The sequence below is a fragment of the Callorhinus ursinus genome, unplaced genomic scaffold (assembly GCF_003265705.2).
Source record: "Callorhinus ursinus isolate GAN/ISIS: 27379988/994484 unplaced genomic scaffold, GSC_fseal_2.0 scaffold68, whole genome shotgun sequence".
NCBI classification, from domain to species: domain Eukaryota; kingdom Metazoa; phylum Chordata; class Mammalia; order Carnivora; family Otariidae; genus Callorhinus; species Callorhinus ursinus.
Window position 1 is genome coordinate 361628 of NW_027397130.1, and position 22156 is coordinate 383783.

A 22156-nucleotide genomic window follows, 5' to 3' on the forward strand; every position below is an offset into this window, starting at 1 on the left:
CCCTGCTCATGCTCGCTCACTCTCTGTACCTCTGTGTCTCAAATGAATAAATAAAATCTTAAAAAATAAGTAAATTCTCTCATAAAGAATCTCAATTGTAATTAAAGAAGTACCAAATATTTAAAAACAATGACATTAAAGATACCCTTTATTCTTTATTTATTTTGGGGAGAAGAGGCAATTCCACTCTAAGAAATATACCCAAGACACATGAAAATAGGTGTGCAAACAAACACTTATACACGACTGTTCACAGCAGCTCTATTCACAATGGCCAGGAGGTAGAAACAAACCGTGCCTATCACCTTGTGAATGGAAAGCAAAGAGTGGCCCATCCACATAATGGAGTATTATTCAGTCATAGAAAGGAATGATGCAAAAAGGAACGAGGCTCTGACACACCACGCTCCATCACAGGTGAACCTCAGAGACATGCTCTGTGAAAGAACCAGGCACAAAAAGGCCACATGTCATTATGATCCCACCGACGTGAGATTTCCAGAATAAGTAAATCTGCAAACACGGAATGCAGATGAGTACTTGCTAGGGGCTGGGGAGGCACAAGGAGCGCGAGTAGGAATGGGCACCAGGATTCTTCTTAGGGTGATGAAAAGGTAACTAAGGGCACCTGGGTGGCTCAGTCAGTTAAGTGTCTGACTTGTAATTTCGGCTTGGGTCATGATCTCACAGGTTATGGGACTGAGCCCCGTGTTGGGCTCTGTACTGGAAGAGTCTACCCAAGATTCTCTCTCTCTCTCCCTTGGTCCCCCCTCCCCGCCTCAAATGAATAAATAAATCTAAAAAAAAAAAAGAAAGAAAGAAAAGAAAAGGTCTTGGAACTAGACAGAACAACAGCTGTTCAACACTGAATGTTACCAGACGCTACCAAACTGTTCACTTTAAAATGGATAGCAGTGAATTTTATGATGTGAGCTTTACCTCAATTAAAACACCACCACATTAAGAATGTTTTTGTTTTTTTTAACAGCAAACACCTCTGCCTTCCTCCTTCTGATAATTCAGTCCTGACACTGTCAGGCAGAGCAGGGAAGGACGGGGTTGGCATCAGAGCTCATGTGTGGTGAGGAGGGGTCCATGAGGAGGGCAGCCTGAAAAAGGTGCCAGGATGAAGGGCACCCCTGTAGAGGGGCAGCCAAGCACAAGAATTAGGAACCTGAGTGGAATTGAAAAGTGGTTCCCCAAAGCATGTGGCCAGGAGGTCGTCCAGGCAAAGGTGGCCTGGCCGGGTGTCAGAGGCCAAGCATGGCAGGTAACGGTGTCCACACAGGGGTAGTCTGGCCAGCAGTGTCAGTTAAAAAAACAACAACAACTCACCTGATTTAAACCAAAAGCTTAGATATCTGGACTTCTCACATAATAGTTTTATAAATTTCTACATGAGCTGTTTAATAAAAGATGAAATGAGAAGAGAGCTAGCTACAAATAAGACATTATCAGAAATAAGCAGGCAATTTTAGACAGCCGTGTAGATATAGATCATGTGCACACTGCACCATATATAAGTCTAACGTACATAATATATGTGTCACTGCTGGGATGAAGGACATGTCTGCCTTTGACAGAGATGGAAGGGTCTGATGAAGCAAAAAACTGAAGACATTACCAATAACGTAACCAAGACAGAAAAGTAGACAGAAAACACGAACGACAAGAAAGATGAAGACAGAATGAGGCTGACCACGGTCTAATCAGAGTCTGGAAGGAAGAAATAGAAAGAGAGAACTGCAAAGATGACTGAGAATTTTCCAGAAGTAACAACAGAAAATAATCAGGTATAGGAAACAAAGCTACATAAAACAAGATCAACAAAAAGAAGTCCACACCTAACATACCACGATAAAACTGAAAATGTGAAAAACAGAGAAAAATCCTAAAAGTAGCCATAGAGAAGAGGGAGTTCACCTAAAGGAACCACCATCCGACTGGCCCCTGGCGACCAAGGGCGCAAGCACCAGAGGAGGCCACGTGCACTGCAGGAAGGCTGACTTCAGTCCGGGATGGCACACAACAAAATCCTCAAGAATGAGGGTCAACAAGAAATGGTAACAAATAATAAGTGAGATACATTGCTACTAAAACACCTTTAGGGAAGGAACGTCTAAAAAAACTAAGAGTAAAATTAACCCTAAGGGGAGGGGTCTGAGATACAAAAAGGAAGAGGTGGCAGAAGAAATTCTATACACATACAGAAACGTCCAAGTAAACGCTGTCTTTAGGATAATAACACATAACGTTCAGCAAAAGGGCAGAATGCAAACGTGACAATCACAGCACGTCAGGTGAGAAGGGGCCAGCACTGGGGTACGCTGTGTATGACGTTTGGTGGTTTAAGAAACTAACTTCTGACTTTAAATGTTCATGATACAAATTTAAAGAAGAGAAATAAGGGAGGGCGCCTGGGTGGCTCAGCTGGTTCAGCGGCTGCCTGCGGCTCAGGTCATGACCCTGGGTCCAGGGATCGAGTCCGTGACAGTCGTGCTGCTCGGCAGGGAGCCTGCTTCTCCCTCCGCCTCTGCCCCTCCCCCAGCCCATGTGCGCCAGTATGCTCGCTCGCGCTCTCTCTCTCAAATATAAAATCTTCTTCAAAAAGCAAAGAAAGAGGAGAAACAGAACATACAACTTCTAACTCGAGAGACGGGGAGGGTGTGGAACAGGACTGAGAAACCATATTCTGAAGGAGGCAAAAGAAACGAATTTTTTTAAGAATACAAAAGCAATGCCAAAGTAAGATGGCAGACCCAAATCCAAACATGTCAGTACTTAGATTAAATGTTAACAGAGTAAACACACCAGCTAAAAATCAACGAGTGGATTTTTGGGTCTGACATGTATCTAAAATCTAGGGATGTAAAAGGATGAAAAGAATAGAAAAAGATATACTGAGGACACACTCACCAGAAGAAAACGGGGCAAACAGACTGGACCCTAACAGTCCTCTCATCACCGTCATCACTAGCAATGAAACAGAATTCATCACATGCCACAAGTTTTCTAACTCTTGATATGGGCTCATTTCTTCTTTTTCTTTAAATAGTATAGTCACTTGGTTTGAAGATTTTATTTATTTATATCTGAGAGAGCACAAGCCGGGGGAGCAGCGGAGGCAGAGGGAGAAGCAGGCTCCTGGCTGAGCAGGGAGCCCGAGGCGGGGCTCGATCCCAGGACCCCGGGATCACGACCTGAGCCGAAGGCAGTCGCCCAACGACTGAGCCCCCCAGGCGCCCCTGGGTTCATCTCTTTAATCTGTAAAACAGCCCCACGTCCCATTTCTAGGTCTAGACCCAAGAGAGATGAAAAGTTATATCCACACAAATGTTCAGGGCAGTACTATTCACAACAGCCAAACAGTGGAAAAACCCAAATGTCCATCAGCTGGTAACACAGATAAATGAAATGTGGTCTATCCATATGTTGTGTGAACAGTATCCCCCAAAAAGCTTAAGTCTTAACCTCCAGCACCTCAGGATGTGACTACATTTAGAGACAAAGCCTTTAAAGAGGTAATCGAGGCAACATGAGGCCGTGTGGGCGGAACCTAATCCATTATGACTGGAGTCCTTAAGAAGAGATCAGGACACAGAAACACAGACTGAGGGGTGACCATGTGAGGGCATGGGGAGAAGGCGGCCATCTGCAAGCCGAGGAGAGGCCTCAGGAGAAACCAGCCCCGCCAGCACCCCGATCCCAGATTTCCAGCCTCCCGGACCTTGAGAGAAGCTCAAGGCAGCCAGAGCAAACCAACACTCCAAAAGACGGAATATTCTTCAGCACTAAAAGAAATGAAGCGTGAGCACACGTACAAGACAGAGGGACCCTGGGAACGTTACGCTAAGTGAAAGAAGCCAGTCCCGAAGAACCACACTTCGTACGATCCTATGTACAAGAAATACCCCACACAGGTAAATCCAGAGAGACAGGGAATAGATCAGTGTTGTGTAACGCTGAGGAGGATGGGGGCTTCAGGGTAACAGCAAAGAGGCATAGGACTCCTCTTTGGGGTGAAGAAAATTCTAGAACTGATGGTGGCAATGGTTACACAGCTCCATCAGACTAAATGTTACCGATTTGTACACCTTAAACGGTGAACTGTATAAAATATAAGTTATATCTCAACAGAACTATTTTTAAAAGACCCCTGGAAGGTCAGTATCTACTACCCCAATTATATTATACTTATGTTCATATATAAGGCACTGAAGCACAGACAAGTCACCTTTCTATTCTACTTGGCCGATTTTGATAAATTGCATTTTTCTAGGGACATCTACTTTGTCTAAGCTACCAAACATATCAGCAAAGATGTTCTTCCATGTCATTTCTAGTCCCCACAGTGCATACGTCACAGCTCCCCGCCACATGGTTTGGTCACTCTGCCTCTCGTCCCCTAAACAAGCCCAACGCTTACCCTCTTCAGGCCCTGCCTTCTCTCTGCGTCTCCAGCACTGCCTGGCTGTCTGCTCCCATCCCGTCTCGTCCCGTCCCCTCTGCCTTGACTGGAGACCCCCCTTCTTTGCTGTCATAGCTTTTAAGGCAGGGTAAGCCAGAGTGTGAATATTCCAGTTCTGCGGGCCACAAGCAATCTTTTTTTTTTTTTTAAACAACATATAAAAAAGGAAAAACCACTGTTGGCTCCAAGACCATACAAAAGCAGACCAAGGCCAGACTGGGCCCACGGGCCAGTTTCACAACTCCTGCTCAAGGTTTTAAACTCCCCTTCAAACATACAGCAGCCACATCTCAAAAGCTTCGACAGGTAATAATTTTGTTACTGTTCATTTCTATCTTTGAATTTCTATTGTAAAATTACTACTAGGGGATGCCTGAGTGGCTCAGGCAGTTAAGCATCCCACTCTTGATCTCAGTGTTGTGAGTTCAAGCCCCATGTTGGGCTCCAGGCTGGGCGTGGAGCCTACCTAAGAAAAAAAATTACCACTGGGATTTCTTCTTTGATTCATGTGTTATTAAGATCTGTATGTTTTCAAACTAAAAATTCATGTCTTACCTTTATCTTCTGTATCTGAATTTTAATTTCACCATTTTGTGGTAAAAGAATGCAGTCTGTGCACTATAGAGTCTTTGAAATTTCCTGAGACTTGGGTTTTATGCCCCAGTAACAGTGCAGTATTTGAAGTGTCCCTAGTGTCTAAGAACCGTGTACCCCGGGGGAGGGTGGCTGCAGAGCTCTGCACATGTCTAAGAACCGTGTACTCCGGGGGAGCGTGGTGCAGAGCTCTGCACATGTCTAAGAACCGTGTACCCCGGGGGAGCGTGGTGCAGAGCTCTGCACATGTCTAAGAACCGTGTACCCCGGGGGAGCGTGGTGCAGAGCTCTGCACAAACCCAGAGAATCGAGCCTCCTATTTCTGTTGTCCAAATACCTGTTTCCCACTGCTGTGATGATTTGCTGATTTATCCCTGTAGTCTAAGTCTTGCTTTTCATGGCCTTAAATATAAATTACTTGTGTCAGCCAGGGGTAAGGCCAAGGAACACACAAACTTATGCAGAGATCAGAGCTGATGTGGCTACAGGGCCCGAGTGACCAGTCTATGCACACCTGGTTCCCTGTGCCTCTGCTGTGTTGGGGAGGGAGCATGGGGAGGGGCAGCAAGGACGGGGGACCCCTGAGCACAGGTGAGGAGAGGTGGAGCCTGGAGAGTGTGGGCACGGTGCCCACAAACCAGCTCGGGTCCAGAGGACCAGGGAGGGGATCCCATGGGAGACGGGCCACCACCTAACCCACAAGGCTGTCTGTACCACCCCAGGATCAGCATCACGGGCACACAGGTGGTATTGCCTTGCCTCTGCCTTCCGAGTCACGCACACCCTCACAGAACCAGCAGGAAGGGGACTCTAGCAGAGGTTCCCACCTTAGCTAAGCCAACACGATGCAAGACCACAGCAGTAAGTGGCAACATCCTGCAAAAGGAAGCGTTTGCACCATGGCGCAGGGATGAAGAAGCAAGCAGCAGGCAGCCTGTGTGGCTCTGGACAAGCCTCGTACCTTCTCCTCTAAACACTGCAGTCCCCTGGGGTGACCATGAAGATTCATAACTCATCTAAGAGCTTAGAACACAGTCAAGTGCTCAATGAAGATGAATTCTTACTGTCACTGTTATTATTTTGATTACTGCTGGCAAGAATACCCTACAGAGTGCCTCAGAACAGCACCAACCCTACTGGCAGACTCAGGACAGATGGCCTTGGGCCTACTGAGACCCTGGCAACTCCAGGGCCTCTCACACAGGGACCCCTGGTGGAAGGAAGGACTGGCAGGGGACTTGTTCCTTCGGGGCGGCAGGGGGGGCTTCCATGACAAACCAAAGCCCCCAGCCTGGGCCGTCCACGCACGTCGTCTGGAGTGGGGGAAGGCCGAGCTGAGGGGCGGGCATGAAGCCTGCTCCAGGCTGTCCGCCGGGGTGCCCTGAGAAGCAGCACAGAGCCACACTGTAGCACACCCCACAGGGTGTGGAGCAACTCACGCCCACTGAAAACAAGCCAAAAAGGAATCATCTTATATCACACAAGAAAAGCACAAGGGAGAGTGTGCGGATATGACAAAGGACCAGAAGCCCAAGAACTTGAGGCAACAGAACCTAAAGGCTACTACCAAGAACACAGGTTTGTTGTATTAAAGACATAAAAGCAGGACTGGAAGCCAGAGAGAAGGAACAGGAAGATCATAAAAAGAACCAGACAAATGTGTGGAAATAAAGGAGAAAAAGACTCACTGCCACGTCTGAAACCCATACCTGGTGACTTGGGACTCAGCGGAGAGGAGCTGTGGCCATTAGGGCCGAGCCCGGGGTGGACAGGGAGCACGTGGTGGGGGGAGGGGGTGTCCCGAGTCACCAGGTATGGGTGGGACGGAGGCAGAGCCTGAGAGGCTCCAGGAGCACCTCCCTCACTCGCCTGCTGTCGTTCACTGATGTTGTTTGTGTCGGGAGAAAAAAAGAAAAAACGAAATCTGTGCAATCATTTCTCTCTACTCATCCTTGTTTGACTGAACTACGAGACTCCTGTATGTGGTGGTCGACAGACCCAGAGATCCATATGCCAAAAGCAGCCTCTCGAACACAAACGGGACAAAGGAGGTAAAGAGCCTCCTGACTGCTCCTGGAAAACTGCAAGGAGCCCCGGCAAGAACGCCGAAACACCGCTTTACTGCCAGGGTGGGGAGAGGACGGGAGGCGAAGAAAACTGTGGGAATCCTCAAAACTTGGCCCAAGTTCACAAACCTGAATCAGTTTCCCAATCCAAGACAAAACAAGCCCATAGCTCATGGTGTCAGGTTTCACTTCAGACGCGGAAGCCATAACACAGATCACACTGCAGGGGGCACGAGGGGGCAGGGCTGCTGCACCACAGGGTTCCGAGACCCCACTGAAACAAAAGGAACACAGAACCCTCCCCACCCACCCTGGCTCAGGTTCCTTCCACATCCCATTTCCACCCTGCTTCGCGCACTCCTTGGGGGAAGGCGCCAGAAGGGAGGAGCCTGGGGAGCTGTGTGCCGGGTCCCCAGAGACTGCCAGCCCCGCCTACAGCCACACTGCCTCCCTGTTGAGCCCCCGCCCCAGGGAGAGGGCACTGCCCACCACAGACCAGGGAGCCCGGCAGGAAAAGGGGCCTGTGTGCTCCCCTCCAAAACCAAAGTAGCCCCAGTTCCACAGAATTCCACATGGTGGTATTACTGGAAGAAGCAGTAAATTAAAATTTGGGGCAGTACATTACACATCTCAGACTTACTCATCAAAGGAAAATAAATGTCTGACAATAGAACTTTCCCGACACTCCCACCTGCCGTGGCCTAACCTCACGAGATGGCCAAACTAACTTGACATTCATTTCTATTAGCCTACTGTCTGACAAAGTAAAACTCCACTGACATTCTCAGTATTTTGCTACAGTGAGAAAGCAAGTGCCCAGAACACGAGCAAGGTTTGAGACCTCACCACGGCAGCAAGCACTCCGTGCTCCCCAGCACTCAGCCTCGCAGGGCCAAGCCCTCACACTGGGGGAAGGCAAGGACCCTGAGGGCTGCTGGACTCCCCCCAAGGTCCCTGGCATCCACTGCTTGCTCGGCATACAGGGGCACATCCTGACACACACAGGCCCAGGCCAGGGTGCCAGGCCAGGAACATCCATGAACTTCTTCCTAGGTTCCTGATCCCAGAAGACAGGGTCCAGGTCCTGGTGGCTTGAGCAGGAGGGCAGGGCCTGAACTCCTACCCCAGGCTGCCAGGCTTTCGAAGACCCCCAGAAAGCCTAGGAAAGACACTGGATCTGGGGAAGGACAGAGCCTACCCCTCAGTCTACAGAAAGAAGGCGGCATAAAACCCGGACCCAGACTCTGGCAGCGAGGGAGGAAACGTCAGTCCCCACAGAGAGGAGACCTCAGAGGAGGGGCAGAGGGCCCCCATGTGTTCCGCAGGTGCCTGTCAGCAGTGGGGGCCATGGGCAGCCCCCTAGGGCAAAGCAGAACCAAGGCTTCAGGAGCCTGGAGAGGTCACACAAGGTTCCCTGGATGGGCTTCTCGCTACGGGGCTCCAACTGGAAACAAATTACAGTTAAGAAACCCTGAGATGCACACCTGTGTGCTCTTGTGAAAGACACGATGCTGCCCTGCCCTCCGGGAGCCTGGAGTCAGCCAGGAAGGGCCCCCACTGTCTCACTACCATCTCACTACTGTGTGCACTACCATGTGCTGGCCCGAGCCCGGTCACTTTCTCACACGGCCCTGAGATACAGCCTGGGCAGTGAGACGCCCCGGCCTGGGAACCACCCCTGTTCCCCTTCTCAGGGGACCCCCCCCCCAGGGCTGGGCCGCAAGGACTGGACATTACGAAGCATCTGCTAACCTGGAGACCCTAACAAATGTCACCTTGGCAGCAGGTCAGGGCTTACTTCCTCTAACAACCACCCAAATTAAAGAAACTGAATCACACCTCCACAGAGCTCTTGTTTCACAGCGCCCCAAAAAGGTGCCAAAATGAAAACTGCCTCCTATTCACTTACAAGGTCAACTAGAGAAGCCATGTGTTTCCTTCCCCAGCTGGGTTTTGTTGGTGCAATGGTGGTGGGCAGCCGCGGGCACCTCATCGGACCCTACAGCAGCCTGCGAGCGGCACCCTCCCGCACACCATCCTACGGAGGGAGGACTGAGGTCCAGGTCAAAGAAGCGCCCAAGCACCGAGGAGCAAACAGTGGAGCCACAGAGCGTAGACGTGCAGACCACGCTGCTGAGTGGAGAACAGGAGGGACGCAGGTCAGGGACAGGGACGGTGCTGGGGAAAGACCCACTGCCCAGGCCAAGAGGGCAGGCGAGCAAGAGAGAGAAGCCGAGCGTAGCGGCGGCAGGTTCTCACCATGCCTCACTGTTCGAGCACAAGAGCTGGACCCACACAGCACGGGGGTGAAGTTCGGACTCTGCCTGCATCCGGCCGTGACGCCCACCCCCCAGCAGGTACCACTGCTGCCCCCCACAAGAGTAACCACAGCCACGGCACAGGTCCCTCCCCACACTCAGACCCAGCAAGGCCCAGCAAGGCCCGGAGCCTGACCACCAGGCATCCCACCTGAAGTTCGGAGCACACAGGTCCCTGAGCCAACTCACAGCCATTAACATCTCACGGGGAGCAGCCCTCCCCCCGCCCGCCACCTGCTCTGAGTCTGCTCTGTTGCCCTTCAGGCTGGATCACCTGAGCCAGATCGCCTACCCTCTCTGTGCTGACTCTGCAAACCAGACTCGCCATACCTTGCACAGAGCTGCCACAGTGATTAAATGAATGAACACAGGTGGAGTGCCCAGCGCCTAGTGAACGCTCAATACATGCCGACTGCCACCCCCGTGCTCTTCCCCGAAGATTTGACCCTGGTCGGAAACTCAGTCACAAGACTTCTGGTTAATGGAGGAGACCGAACACACAGAACAGCTGGTGGAATCCCACTAGCAGCTACAGAAAGCACTTTCCCTCTTTAAGGCATAAGTGACAGGGTGAATGAAGACGGGGAAGGCCCAGCGGGGATGACACTCAGAAGGCTGGAGGCCACGCCTGAGCACCAGTGAGGCAACGCAGAACCTCCATCTACACACGGGATCCCTGAAAGGCTCCAGATAACTCTGGGCAGGAGGTGGCTAAAACAAGGGGCACCGTGAAGGTCACCGAAGAAGCAGACTCCTGAAGCCCCCGCTCCCAACAAAGGCAGCAGCTAATTCTCTGGATGTGGTGAGAAGTAAAGGAGGGGCCACAGTGAAAACACAGAACCTGTGTAAGAGGGCGGGAGATGCCCACCACCTGCCCAAACCGTCCTTTAAACCCTCAGAGAAACAAGTCACTGCGACTACTGTCCAAGAATAAGAGTCTGTGCAGGGAGCACTAGAGAACAGAAGAGAGCTCCCGGAAAATGAAAAGCACAGCAGCAGAGAAGAATCACCTACTGGATGGCTGGCGGAAAACACTGGGAACTGAGAAAAAGAGGGTCAGGAGTCACCACCTGCATAAAATTCTAGAGTAAGACACACTCGGCTCTGACGGAGGAAATCCCACCAACGGGGGACCCATCTGAACACATCAGCGGCATGTCATTAACTATGTGCATACAGTTCTTCTCTTTAAAGGTAAAAACTGCACAGTTCTTAAGAGCTATGGGAAGCACTGTCCCCGTCAAGATGTGCAGCACTGGAATCACCCCACCCCAGACTGAGGCACCAGGAGACCTCTGTGATAAAGCAAATACAGTAAAACATTCATCACAGGCTCCAAGTGCTGGGTTCTTACAACTTAGCTGTGTGTTTGAGATCGTTCACATTAGGGGCGCCTGGGTGACTTAGTCAGTTAAACGTCTGACTCTTGGTTTTGACTCAAGTCATAATCTTCAGGGTAGTGAAATGGACCCCGCATCAGGCTCTGTGCTCAGTGAAGGGTCTGCTTAAGATTCTCTCTCTCTCCTCCTCCCTCTGCCCCCGCTCCTGCTCACGTGCTCTCTAAATATTGTTCATGTTAAAATGCTGGAGGGAAAGAACCAGGAAGTCAGAATGGGCAGGCACAGTACTGAAAGCTACATGCAGAGGAGAGCACTTCCAAAACCAAGGGTGCACAACCTCGGCCCAGGTTTCTATACCCAACCAGACTATCAACCAGGCAGAATAAAGACACCATCAACCATTCAGTGTCTCCACAGATCTGCCTCTCTTGCACTCCTTCCCAGGAGCCTACAAACAGGATGTGCTCCATATCAATGTAAAGAGTTAACCCCAGAGAGAAGATATGGGATCCAAGAAGTGGGCTTTTGATACAGGAGAGAGGGAAAGGCAATCCCAGGATGACAGGGAAGCAAGCATGAGGGCAGAGGAGACAGAGGGCAAAACTCTCACTTTGCACAATGCACGAGGGGAAGTCAGCAGACAATATCCAAAACTGGGAGCCGGAAGCTCGGAGAGGGAACAGAAGTAGCAACAGAGTAATGTTATTTAGAATCAAGGAAGTAAACACCAAAATACTCAGCTAAGAAAAGGTACCGGTGCTGCTCCAAGGCAGAGATGGGAGGGGCAGCCGCCTGGCAACATCCCACTGAGACATGGGGCCTGCTCTCCTCCCCTCCAGTCCGGGTAGATGAAGCAGGACACAAGAGGTGCCTCACTAACCACCCTCTTGGAGAGGCCTGGGAAGTGAGACCATTGGAAAAGAGGACTCAGTCGTCCAGGACACAAAGTGGACGACACCATGACGGACCCCCAGACCGGCGCAATGGAGCATGCCATGCCTATGGAGGCTGGCCCACACTCCCCCCCACACAGAGAGTCATGAGAGGTAACAAAACGGTGGTTCTTTAAGCCACCAAGTTTTGGGATGGCTTGTTACCCAGCCATAGGTGAGAAGAACAGCAATGAACTACTGTTTTGTGACAAGACTTACAGAACTCTTTTTTTTTTTCCCTTTAAATTATATGGACGCCCAATTTGGACAAAAGTAACTAAAATCTTTTTTTTAAAGAATTCAATATAAAGATAAAGCAAAGTAAAATCCTAAGCCTTAAATTAAAATTAAAAAAAAAAAAAAAACCCACAGCATCTGGCCTGGCAAGCCTGACCTTGCACCACCGTGCCAGATGTGCCTGATAGGAGGTCTGACCCCAGCTCACACCACCTCTTTTCCCTGGCCCCAAAACAACACCGCATTCCAGCCTCACTGACAGCCACGGATTAAAGACCAAGCAGTTTAAGCAGGGAGGGAGATAAACTTGCTCAAAAACTCAGCATCTCTGTTACACAGAAGGACAGGGGCAGTGAGAGGCACACAGCCGCCTCCTGGCAACAGCACACAGCCGCCCTGCAGCGAGCTCGGTGCTCAGTGCCAGTCCTGGGCGTGCACTGGCAGGCCCCCTGCGGCAAGGCGGCTGAGGTCCCCCCCAGCCCCCCACGAGGGGGATGGCAGGCAAAGATTCCCAGGCACAAGGGTGAGGAGAGAAAGGCAAAGAGATAAAAAGCTCACTCAGACCCTTCAGGGCAAGGACACCAGTGAGTGTGGCCTCCCAGGGGAGATGTATTTAAGACTGAATCTTGGAGTCTACCTGCTGCCACTACATTTGCTGAAGGTTCTGAAGAAGATCTCACACACAGTGTCTTTGTTACAACCTCAAACACTGGTCAGAGTCCCACCTACAGCCTCTCAATCTCTATTCTAACCGCAAACACATCTAACCCTCCAGCCCAGGAACGTCTGGGCAGCACTAAAATGGCATTCTCAAAACCGAAGCAGGGAGCTTCCATGAGGCACAGGAGTGGTGCTTGGCTTGCCAACCCGTTGGTGACGCTGCTCCTCAGCAGCTCGGTGGGTGCAAACACATGAATCGTAGCTGCGGGCAGGAGGAATATCAGGTGCATCTCTACGCCCCGAGGGCTCAACTCCTACACTTAAACCCCTCCCACTGGAACAGCCGGCTCCAGTTTCAGCCAGCAAGCGAGCGTGAGAACAGGTCCTGCTCTTGGGCACCGTCAGCCACCGGCTCCCGACCTAACCGCTCCCAGCACTGCCCGTCTCCGGTAAGTACCGACTTCTTCTCAAATTCAAGTTTTCTTTCAAAACTGCTCTCAGATGTATCTTGAACTAACTATATGGTTCAGTGAACCACCTGCCAGGTGTCTGCTCTGCCTTGCTCTATTCTCTGAGGATTACTCAGGACCAGCAGGTGCATCGCTGGAAAGGAGACCATTATTACAAAACTTTTAATAAGGCTTACCCTTTATTCTAAGAAGACAAACAAGTTTATTTGGAAATTAAGTCCTCATTTCTACATAAAATTTAAACTAAAACTCAAATGTATGTGCTTATCTGTTCCTTACCTTAAAACTACAGTAAATTTCAACATTAAAAAATCATGTATATAGAAACACATGTAAACATATATACATATGTGTTTAGACAATTGCTGAATTTACAGGCTAATCTTAAAACTTTCTGAAGCTTAAAATAAGTACTACCTTTTTTTTTAAGGTTGTATTTATTTGACAGAGAAAGAGAGAAAGAGCACAAACAGGGGGAGCTATAGAGGGAGAGGGAGAAGCAGGCTCCCCACTGAGCAGGGAGCCCGATGCAGGGCTCAATCCCAGGTCCCTGAGATCATGACCTGAGCCGAAGGCAGATGCTTCGCCGACTGAGCCACCCAGGCACCCCTAAAATAAGTACTGTCTTGACATGTGCTTACCAAAACAAAAGAAAACCAAAGAGGATCCCTAAATATACAAAAAGGGTTTTTTTCCCCTTACAAAGTTTCTCATAAACCGGTTACGACAATAATTGTTGACCAAATGGCCAAGTCTGACCAATGTCAGATTTTATTTAAGCAAATTCTGTCTACATTTATTATCTTTATTTTACATTAACAAAGTCCTCCCAATGCCTCAAACTGGTATTGTTCGGGATATACGAGGCAGGCATGCCGAGGGGGACTGGCTCTGGTGACAGGCTGTCAAACGTTAAAGCTGCGTACATTTACTAGTAAGAGCTTATGTCTATAACTTGGGATCTCCGGCTGAAACTAGAAAGAGCCCTAGTTGTTTTTCCAGCTCCATTCTTCCAAACTCCCTTCTAGAAAACTGTCTTTCTCCCTAGGTCATGGTTGTCCCGAAGTTTATCCTTCATTTTAAAGAACCAAGAGTCTGGGAGGGAGTGGCGGTTAATCACTGGAAAAGCTCAATTGGAGTAAAACTCACAAATCTCGTTCTTGCGACACCCCAGTGGGTAGGCGACAATGGCGTGTCCTTGGGTTATGCAATAACGCCACATCACAATATTGTAATTATAGCATGCCCTTCAAAACGCTCTACCTGACGAGGCTCCCTGCCAGACAGCCGGACAGCACCGAAGGGACCATTACAGCACTAGTTCAGTTCATAGGGTAACACGCATGACAAGCATACTTAGCCAGCCCGTCACAGCAGTGTCCTATAAAGCTAAGCTATAATTACCTCTATTGTGTCCTATCAAAGTTAAAAAAAAAAAATCTTTTTCTCTTGTCTGTTTGTTGGATTTCAAACTCCTTAGAAACTTTTTAAACATGCCAGCCACTATTATTCTTATCTTAACGACTGGCAACGACATTAATTGTCCACATTTAGGAACCTATCGAAAGATAGTACATTGGCAATTTAGAACTTCAAAAACAAGCAAACAAAACCCTGTGGCCAACCGAAACCACAGGTTGCTCAAAGTGCTGTGTGGGCAGTTATGCCCAGACGCCCGGCGGGTCTGTGAGCAGGAGCCCCGAAGGAGGAGAAATGCGGCAGCCTGGGCTGGCTCCCGGCACTTTCTAAGGCAAAAAAAAGTACATCAGTTCAATGCAAGGAGATGTTTAAAATGCTTGATGTCACAAAAGGGGCATCTTTAAATAAAATAGGAAAACCTCTGGAAGCTCACACAGGGCCCTGTGTGTGACTTTAAGTCACCACCCCCACAGTCTCTCCCCTTCGGTGTGGATGCTGTGTACACAGGCCGCTTAGTCTGACGGGACTCCGAGAGGGATGTCGCAGAGGCAGGCAGAGGACAGACGCGACCCCGCATTTCAGGGACAGCCACTCTGACCCTGACAGGAGGGAGGGAAGGTGCGTGAGGAGCAGCTCCCAGCACTTCCTGCTGATCAAGAGTAAACAACATTGTGACACACAAACCTCCTTTGAGGACCAAGCTAACATCTGAACTTTAAAACGTGCTAACACTGCAGTTCTCTAACAAAAGCCAAATCAAAGGGGTCCTGCATTATTAGCAGCTCCCCAGATACAGATTAACTAAGAAAGACACATGCCGTCTCCAGGAAAAGGCTGTACGTGAAACACCTCTCGGTACCTTCAGAAAAACCTCACCTCTCAATGCAAATCCAAACCTACTACAAACAGTTAAAGTTCTCGATTGTGTTGTTTTGGCAACAATACCCTTTTGGGGGAATATTTAACACCAGCAGCTGCCAGCAAGCACCAAGCCCAGAGGATACAAACTGGCCTGGCAGAGACTGTCACAAGCCGCGTCCCTACAGAGGGCAAGACTGACAAGGTCCCGGACAGTCAGGTCGAGTTCCTTCACCCTGGTAACCCTCACGGGAGAACTCGCAGACTGACATCATGCTACATAGGCTGTTCCCTTCGAAAGCTTACAATAGCCTCAATTTTATCCCACTTATGTCTCTGACATGACTGCGTTTTTATGACCAAGTGAATACGCCCGTCTCCATCGGCATCTGAAGCAGCTGTGCTCCCTTGTTTTAATTAGTGAATTGTGCAACCCTGAGAGGTCAGTTTACCCATAGCTACCAACACTACTGCCCCTGTGAGCCCATCGCAGGCTTCCCTTCCCACAGGTCAGCCCTGGAACACTCTCACCTCCTAGGGCACTGGCATGATCCCCGGAGAACCTATTTACTGTCCTTGTATGCTAACTGAACAAAGAACAAAAATTCAGAACAGAACTTTACACACAACATCATTTGATTAAAAGAAGTATGTATTAACATAAAACCAATTATTACCCAAATTATTCTTCTAAGTAACACTAAGATAACTTAAATATAACTTGCCTCCTATAAATGTTTGATAAATTTAACATAGGTTTATATATGTGTTTGCCTAAAAGTATCAGCAGCGCTAAACAAAACTGCTTCTAAAACTAACACATCGTTATTTAACACAACTGAATCATCTCCTAAATTCTGAGGGAATTTTTCATTCATCTGAGCTCCAGGGTTTTGGATGCTGGCAGTGGTGTATCTGTGTCCACTCTCGGTATCGCTAGACTCAGGGTTCACACTTGATAAAGTTTTGCAACTGTCATCATTTTGATCATGATGCTTCCAGCTAGTGATGAAATCACTTTTCGGATCTTTGCCATAACATATCCTATACAATCATGGGAACCTGACTTGCAGAGGTTCTCACGCCTTCAGAACCAGGGAGCATGGTGAGACGTGCCGGCACACGCCCGCTGACTTATCTAGCTGGCCCGGGTTGGCTGGAATCGCTTCCCGATGGGCGGCAAGGAAATTGTGCTTTTATAGCCCAGAGCATACCTACCCCCCAAGGTATAGGCTGAACTCATAAAGAGTTATTTCACATTTTTCCCTTTAATAAGAGGGGAAGTTTAGAAAGACGCAAAGCTATGCTTACATGTTGAACATGCTGGGCTCTGACACTGCCTTGCAGCCCCGGCAGCCATGCAGTGGGTGGGAGAGGGTGGGAGAGGAGGTCAGGGGCAGGGTGAGCCAATGAAACCCTCCCCTGCTGCCCGGGGCTCTGCGACACACCCCCCTCCAGTCACGTTCATAGGGCAGCCAAAAGTCTCGTTTCTCACCCAAAATACATGCCTCACCACTACTGCTCTGCAGAAACTCCTCACAACAGAAGAGCCACAGACATCCGCACAAACCACTTCTTGTAAATATCCACCTTTGGAAACAATGGATGATAAAGCAGTTTGTCAGTGGGGGCGGGGGGAGTGCTTTTTTGTGTCTTTAAAGAGTATGAATAAATGAGTAGAGAAACCAGTTTGCTGAGAATAAAATCAGACAGCTTTCTCAGAAATGTAAGGTATCCAAGTGAAATCCCAAACTCCACCTGCTTCCACCCCTCCTGCACACCACCGATGATCTCATCGCAGTGTGTGGGATGGCAAGGAAAGGCATTTCAGAGAAACTAACTTTTATTTTGTGAAAACAAGTGTCTTCAATTTCCCATATGTATTTCTCTGTTTTTAAAAGGCTGTTTTCCAAATGAACATTCTAACCACCCAAGGTCTGGAAGGTGATGCTTTATCCATGAAATCCCACAAGGCTCAGGACTGACCTCATTTGCCCAGTCCTTAAAGCAAAACTACATCTGAAAACAGTTTTGTTAAATCATTTCCTTTTAACTTTATTTTTAAGCTGTTTGAAAACATTTAGAAGCTGAAGCTCTTGAGTGAAAAAGCGGCCCTGACGCCTCCCGTTGCCCTCCAGCCCCCCACCCACACGCTTGCTCCCAGACACAGTCACTCCATGGGCTGGTCCGGGGCACCCAGCCACGCCGCCGGGGCCATGCGAGATCCTCCCAGGCCTCATGTCTTTGTTCTCAGTTTCGGGTTATGAGGCAGAGAGAGCGCCCCAGGGGTGTGCGGAGCAGCCTCTGAAGGAAACCAGGCTGAGATCTCTGGTTAAGCCTGGGAGTGGGCAGGGATCAGGGAGAGGAGGGCCCTGGGGGAAGGTATAGACGGCCAGAGACACCTGCAGCCCAGGACATTGCCAAGGACGGCCCCGGGCCCACTTCCTAAAGGGTAAGGCTAGGATAGTGTCCTACCACGATCCAACCATCTCTCAAACAGGCACCACCATTTGGAGGTAAGGTCAGGAAAGGCAAGCAGATGCCCTGGGCCAGACATGCTCTCAGCTGTCCACACGCATCTGTGTTCGCTGGCCGGGCAGGCACGGGGTGAGCGCAAGAACTTATTCCACGGTGCTCATGAGGTAGGCAGTGGAAACACGGCAGCAAAGGAGAGTGTTCGGTCCCTCACGGGGCTCAGAAACTCACCTTGAGAGCATCTCAAAACCATCTGAGTCAACATAAACACAGCACTTATATATTTGTATTTGAGACAGCATAAATGCTACTTACAGATAAAGCTGTCTTTTCATTTGATTTTGGAAGCAGTAAGGTGGGACTGCATATTTAAATATTCTTTTCTAAGTACCAACAGGTAGAACACAACCTGATTAAACAGGACAAGACAGTCAAGGAGCACTGACTCCGTGTCACACTCAGACTTTCCCAGCTCCACGTAAGCAATGTGAGTGCCACACAGACCAGGCTCCCGTAGTCACGGTCAGCGCAGTCAGACCTACACCACAGACTCCATGGACATGGATGGCGGGGAGGGGGGTCCCAAGAGTCACTTGGCCTCAGTCTACAACCTTCCTGGCATCAGAGGCCTCAGGTCACAGGGTAAAGATTCCCAAAACTCAAAGAACTACAGGTGTTCTCAGAGCTGACACTAGCGCACCCTACTCTTCTCGGCCCCAAGACAATGCTTTTCAGGTCAGACTTGAGAAAACAGGAACATCGTGGGGGCTGGCGGCCAGGTTACAAGTAGGGAGCAGCTGGTGTTCACCTCATCCTCGTACTGACGAGGATGGTGACCCCTCCGTACCTCCAGGTGATCTGTTACGAAGCCAGGCTAACTCCTTCTCCACCCAACAGGCTAGTGTCCTGACCCTAAGGCTCTGCTCCTCTGTTGCAGCACCAGCCCCAATGAGCAAGACTTCCCCTGTCAGACCCACAGCACGTGGAGCTGTCTGCAAATAGAAGCACTTAGAAAGGAAGCAAAGGAGAAGCAGCAACCACCAGATCATAATTAGACAGGAGCCAGCAGTGATCAGACCAGCGAGAACACCAGCGCCTACACCACAAGAAAGAACATGAGTCTTCTCAAAGAGCGAAAACCAAAAAAGCCGCATTACATCCCAAGGCCTCCAGGAAAGCCCTTTAAGTATAAGTGTTTCCAGTGTCCTTTCACTTGCAATGAAAAGTCACACCTTTTCAACCACATGAAGTACGGTCTCTGCAAAAACTCCATCACTTTAGTGTCAGAGCAGGACCGCGTCCCTAAATGCCCCAAATCCAACTCTCTGGACCCTAAGCAAACCAATCAGCCAGATGCCGCAGCAAAGCCCACCTCCGCCAAGCCTGTCGCAAACGGGCTCCCACACTTTGATGCCAAGCTCCAGCAAAGCCTTGCCAAGGACGACGCAAAGGAAAACCTGGAACTGCAGGCACGTGGGCCCCACAGGTGCCCAGGACAGAAGCCTGCTCTCCACGAGGAAGCAGCACCCCTGAGTCCAGCTTCAGAAGCCAGCAGGGGCACCCAGCCCATTCTGGAAGGCATTGTGCGGCCCTCAGCATTTGTCCCGGTGGGAGAGCACAGACTGAAAGGGCCAGAACATGCTGAGGCTCCCGAAGGGCTGGCACTGCCCAACCCCACAGCCAAAGCCCCCTCCTTCCACACCAAGTCTGCATTCCATGCTCCCAGCTACCCATGGAAAGCTGGCTCACCTTTCCTCCCTCCTGAGTTCCCACACAAAATCCCTTCTACAAAGGGGTTTAGTGCTATTTCCCCTTATGTGCACCCCGCGATCCCAGAGTACTCGCCGCACTTTTACACAGAGCATGGACTGGCCACTATCTACTCACCCTACCTGCTTTCTGGGAACTCACCCGAGTGTGATGCCCCCCTGCTGTCTGTCTATGGGGCCCAAGACCAGAGGCACCTGCTGCCTCCCCCAGGGCCAGTCCCGAAGCACCTGAACCCCCCCTCGACATATGACCATTATAGGTTTTTTCAGCAGTACCATTCCAACCTGCCAATCCCTTATGGGTTTTACAGACCAGAGTCTGCGTTCTCCTCCTACGGTCTCAGACTCCCACCCGTCTCGGGTATTTCCAGAGATCAAAGCTCCCACCTACTGGAAGAAGCTGCCCTGCTCTACCCGGCCTTGAGTCCGTCTAAGTCAAGTCCTTCCAGCACCCACAAAAAACACACCGAGTTTGAGAAGGAGAGCCCAATACTCGAGGCTAAAGATTCCTCCAAAGATGAGCAGAGGGACACAGAGGGAACCAAAATGAGCCCTCGAGCAGGCAGCGCAGCCACAGGCTCCCCAGGAAGGCCGAGTCCCACCAACTTCACACAGACAAGTCAGCCATGTGCCGGGCTGTGCGGCCTCTCAGACAAGCCAGCCTCCAGCTCCCTGGGAAGGCTCCATCAGCCCGAACACAGCCTGACAGCCTTCAAGCCTGTCAAGAAAAGCACCGAGTGCCCACATTCCCAAGCTCTGGAAAACAGAGACGAGTCTCCAAAAAGGTAAGAAATTTTCATTTTCAAAATCTCCAAAGCATGTGTCTGGTTGTGCTCAAAATGCTTTAGACAATAGCTTTTCTAAGCAAGGTTCCTACTAAGGCCTCTCTTTCCCTCTTCCAGCCTTGACGCCATGAACGGAGATGCTCCAGGTGAGACAGGAAGTGCCTCTCGTGGTACAGAGGCCACACCTTCCAGCCCAGAGGACGGCTCCAGGACAGCTCCGCTGAACCTCTCCAAGAAACCTGAGGTTAAACCAGCCACTCACAGCCCTGTGTACAAGGACTTTGCAGAGCTGCAGGACATGCCTCTTAATCTCTCGGTGAAAGACCCCTGCAACGCCCTGACTCCGAGACCTTCCTTCCACAACCCACTGCAAGAGGCAGAACCTGCCACCACAGCTGCTCAAAACACTGAGATGGAAAGTTCCGAAGATGGGCCAGACCACACTCAGACAAACCAGAATGGCCTTGACACTGCTGAGGTGCCATCGACAACCCATACCGTGAAGGCCCGGGACACGAGAGCGGTGGACAGCAGCGATGAGCAGAAGCAGACGGCGGCCGTGGCCCTCTGCCAACTGGCAGCCTACAGCCCGGGGAACGTCCGGGTGGGCGATGGGGAGCCCACGGCCCCGAAGTCCACCTGCCAACAAGATGCACCCACTCTCAGTGCCACGGAAAGCCCGGAGGCTCAGTGTGACCTCAGACCCAGAGGGCAAAAGAGGACAAGTCCAAGGGATGCAGGGAAGTCCCAGCAAGGAACTAAGAAGACGAAGCAGAGCGACACAGCCAGAGTGTTCACTCTTCGGAAAAGAACACGGGTGTCCTAGTGCCCGGCTCTCACAGGTTGTAGACACACCTTCCAAAGTAAGTTCAGCAAATCTTCACTGGCGCCTTCGCTTTTTCAATGTAGTTTCTTTTTCTTCTCAAAAAAAAAAGAAAGAAAGAAAGGAAAAGAAGCTGCAATTTCAGTTCAGTTTCTGTAAATATTAAACATGAATATTCAAAGGTGCTTCTACTTTTGGTTGTAAAAATATTTAAATGACTCATACTCTTAAGACTGAGGAGTTAAACACTGCCTTTTGTTTTTGTAAAATGTCACACTGAATACATAGACTAAAAGACAGCTTTTAGGTGTACGCCATCTTATAGGAAAGCTTTTAAAAATACTTTTCTTATAAATACCTTAGCACTAAAACAAACTGCTTTAACTGTTTTGCTATCAAATCTACTGTGTGTTTTCAAGTAAATAACAATTACCGAAAAAAACGCCAGGAGAAAACATTTCCAGCACTGTCATTCAAGTGCCCTATGTAAAAACTATGATTTGTTATGAGTGACACACAAACATCCAGAGGCTATTTATAATTTATTCCCAGTAGGAAAAACATATTGCTGGTGCAGCCATAGCTAGTGTGTCCTACTTCCTCATGATGCTACAGTGAGTTTCCTGACTCAGTCAGCCTCATTTTCCACTTTCTAAAATGATGTACATATTGCTAATTTTCCAATAAACTCATAGATGACTTTAAAAATACATGAACTCCGTGTGATGCTTTAGTCTGCCATAGCAAACAAATGCGATGAGAAAGGGAGTAAGGTGAGGCAGCAGTGAACCAGAAAAAGAGCACCTGCCTGTGCGTGTGTGTGAGAGGACACACCCGGGTATGCGGTGCCGTGATGGCACCCACCTGGGGCCCCCCCGGTCTCAGTTCCTACAGCTGCCTCCTGATGGCCCACCCCACAGGCCTTCACAGGACCCCTTCCTC

General features: G+C 49.7%; 2 protein-coding genes across 6 annotated transcripts in view; one reads left to right on the plus strand and one right to left on the minus strand.

Annotated features, from left to right (window-relative positions):
* Positions 1-22156, minus strand: part of TBCD (tubulin folding cofactor D) — a 158211-nt gene that overhangs the window by 87270 nt on the left and 48785 nt on the right. The window lies entirely within an intron of this gene.
* ZNF750 (zinc finger protein 750) lies at positions 445-22030 on the plus strand. Of its 2 annotated transcripts, none has more exons than XM_073886039.1 (3): positions 445-614; positions 18775-20391; positions 20509-22030. In XM_073886039.1, the coding sequence occupies exons 2-3, from the start codon at positions 18953-18955 to the stop codon at positions 21215-21217; spliced, it is 2148 nt and encodes a 715-aa protein (XP_073742140.1). In that variant the 5' UTR covers positions 445-614; positions 18775-18952; the 3' UTR covers positions 21218-22030. The 2 variants fall into 2 exon arrangements, with proteins under 2 accessions (XP_073742140.1, XP_025715472.1); XM_025859687.2 differs by lacking the exon at positions 445-614 and adding an exon at positions 12912-13064.

Coding starts and splice junctions, on each gene's coding strand:
- ZNF750 (XM_073886039.1), top strand. CDS start 18,953: ATGAGTCTTCTCAAAGAGCGAAAACCAAAAAAGCCGCATTACATCCCA. Junction 20,392..20,508: donor AGAGACGAGTCTCCAAAAAG/GTAAGAAATTTT, acceptor TCCCTCTTCCAG/CCTTGACGCCATGAACGGAG.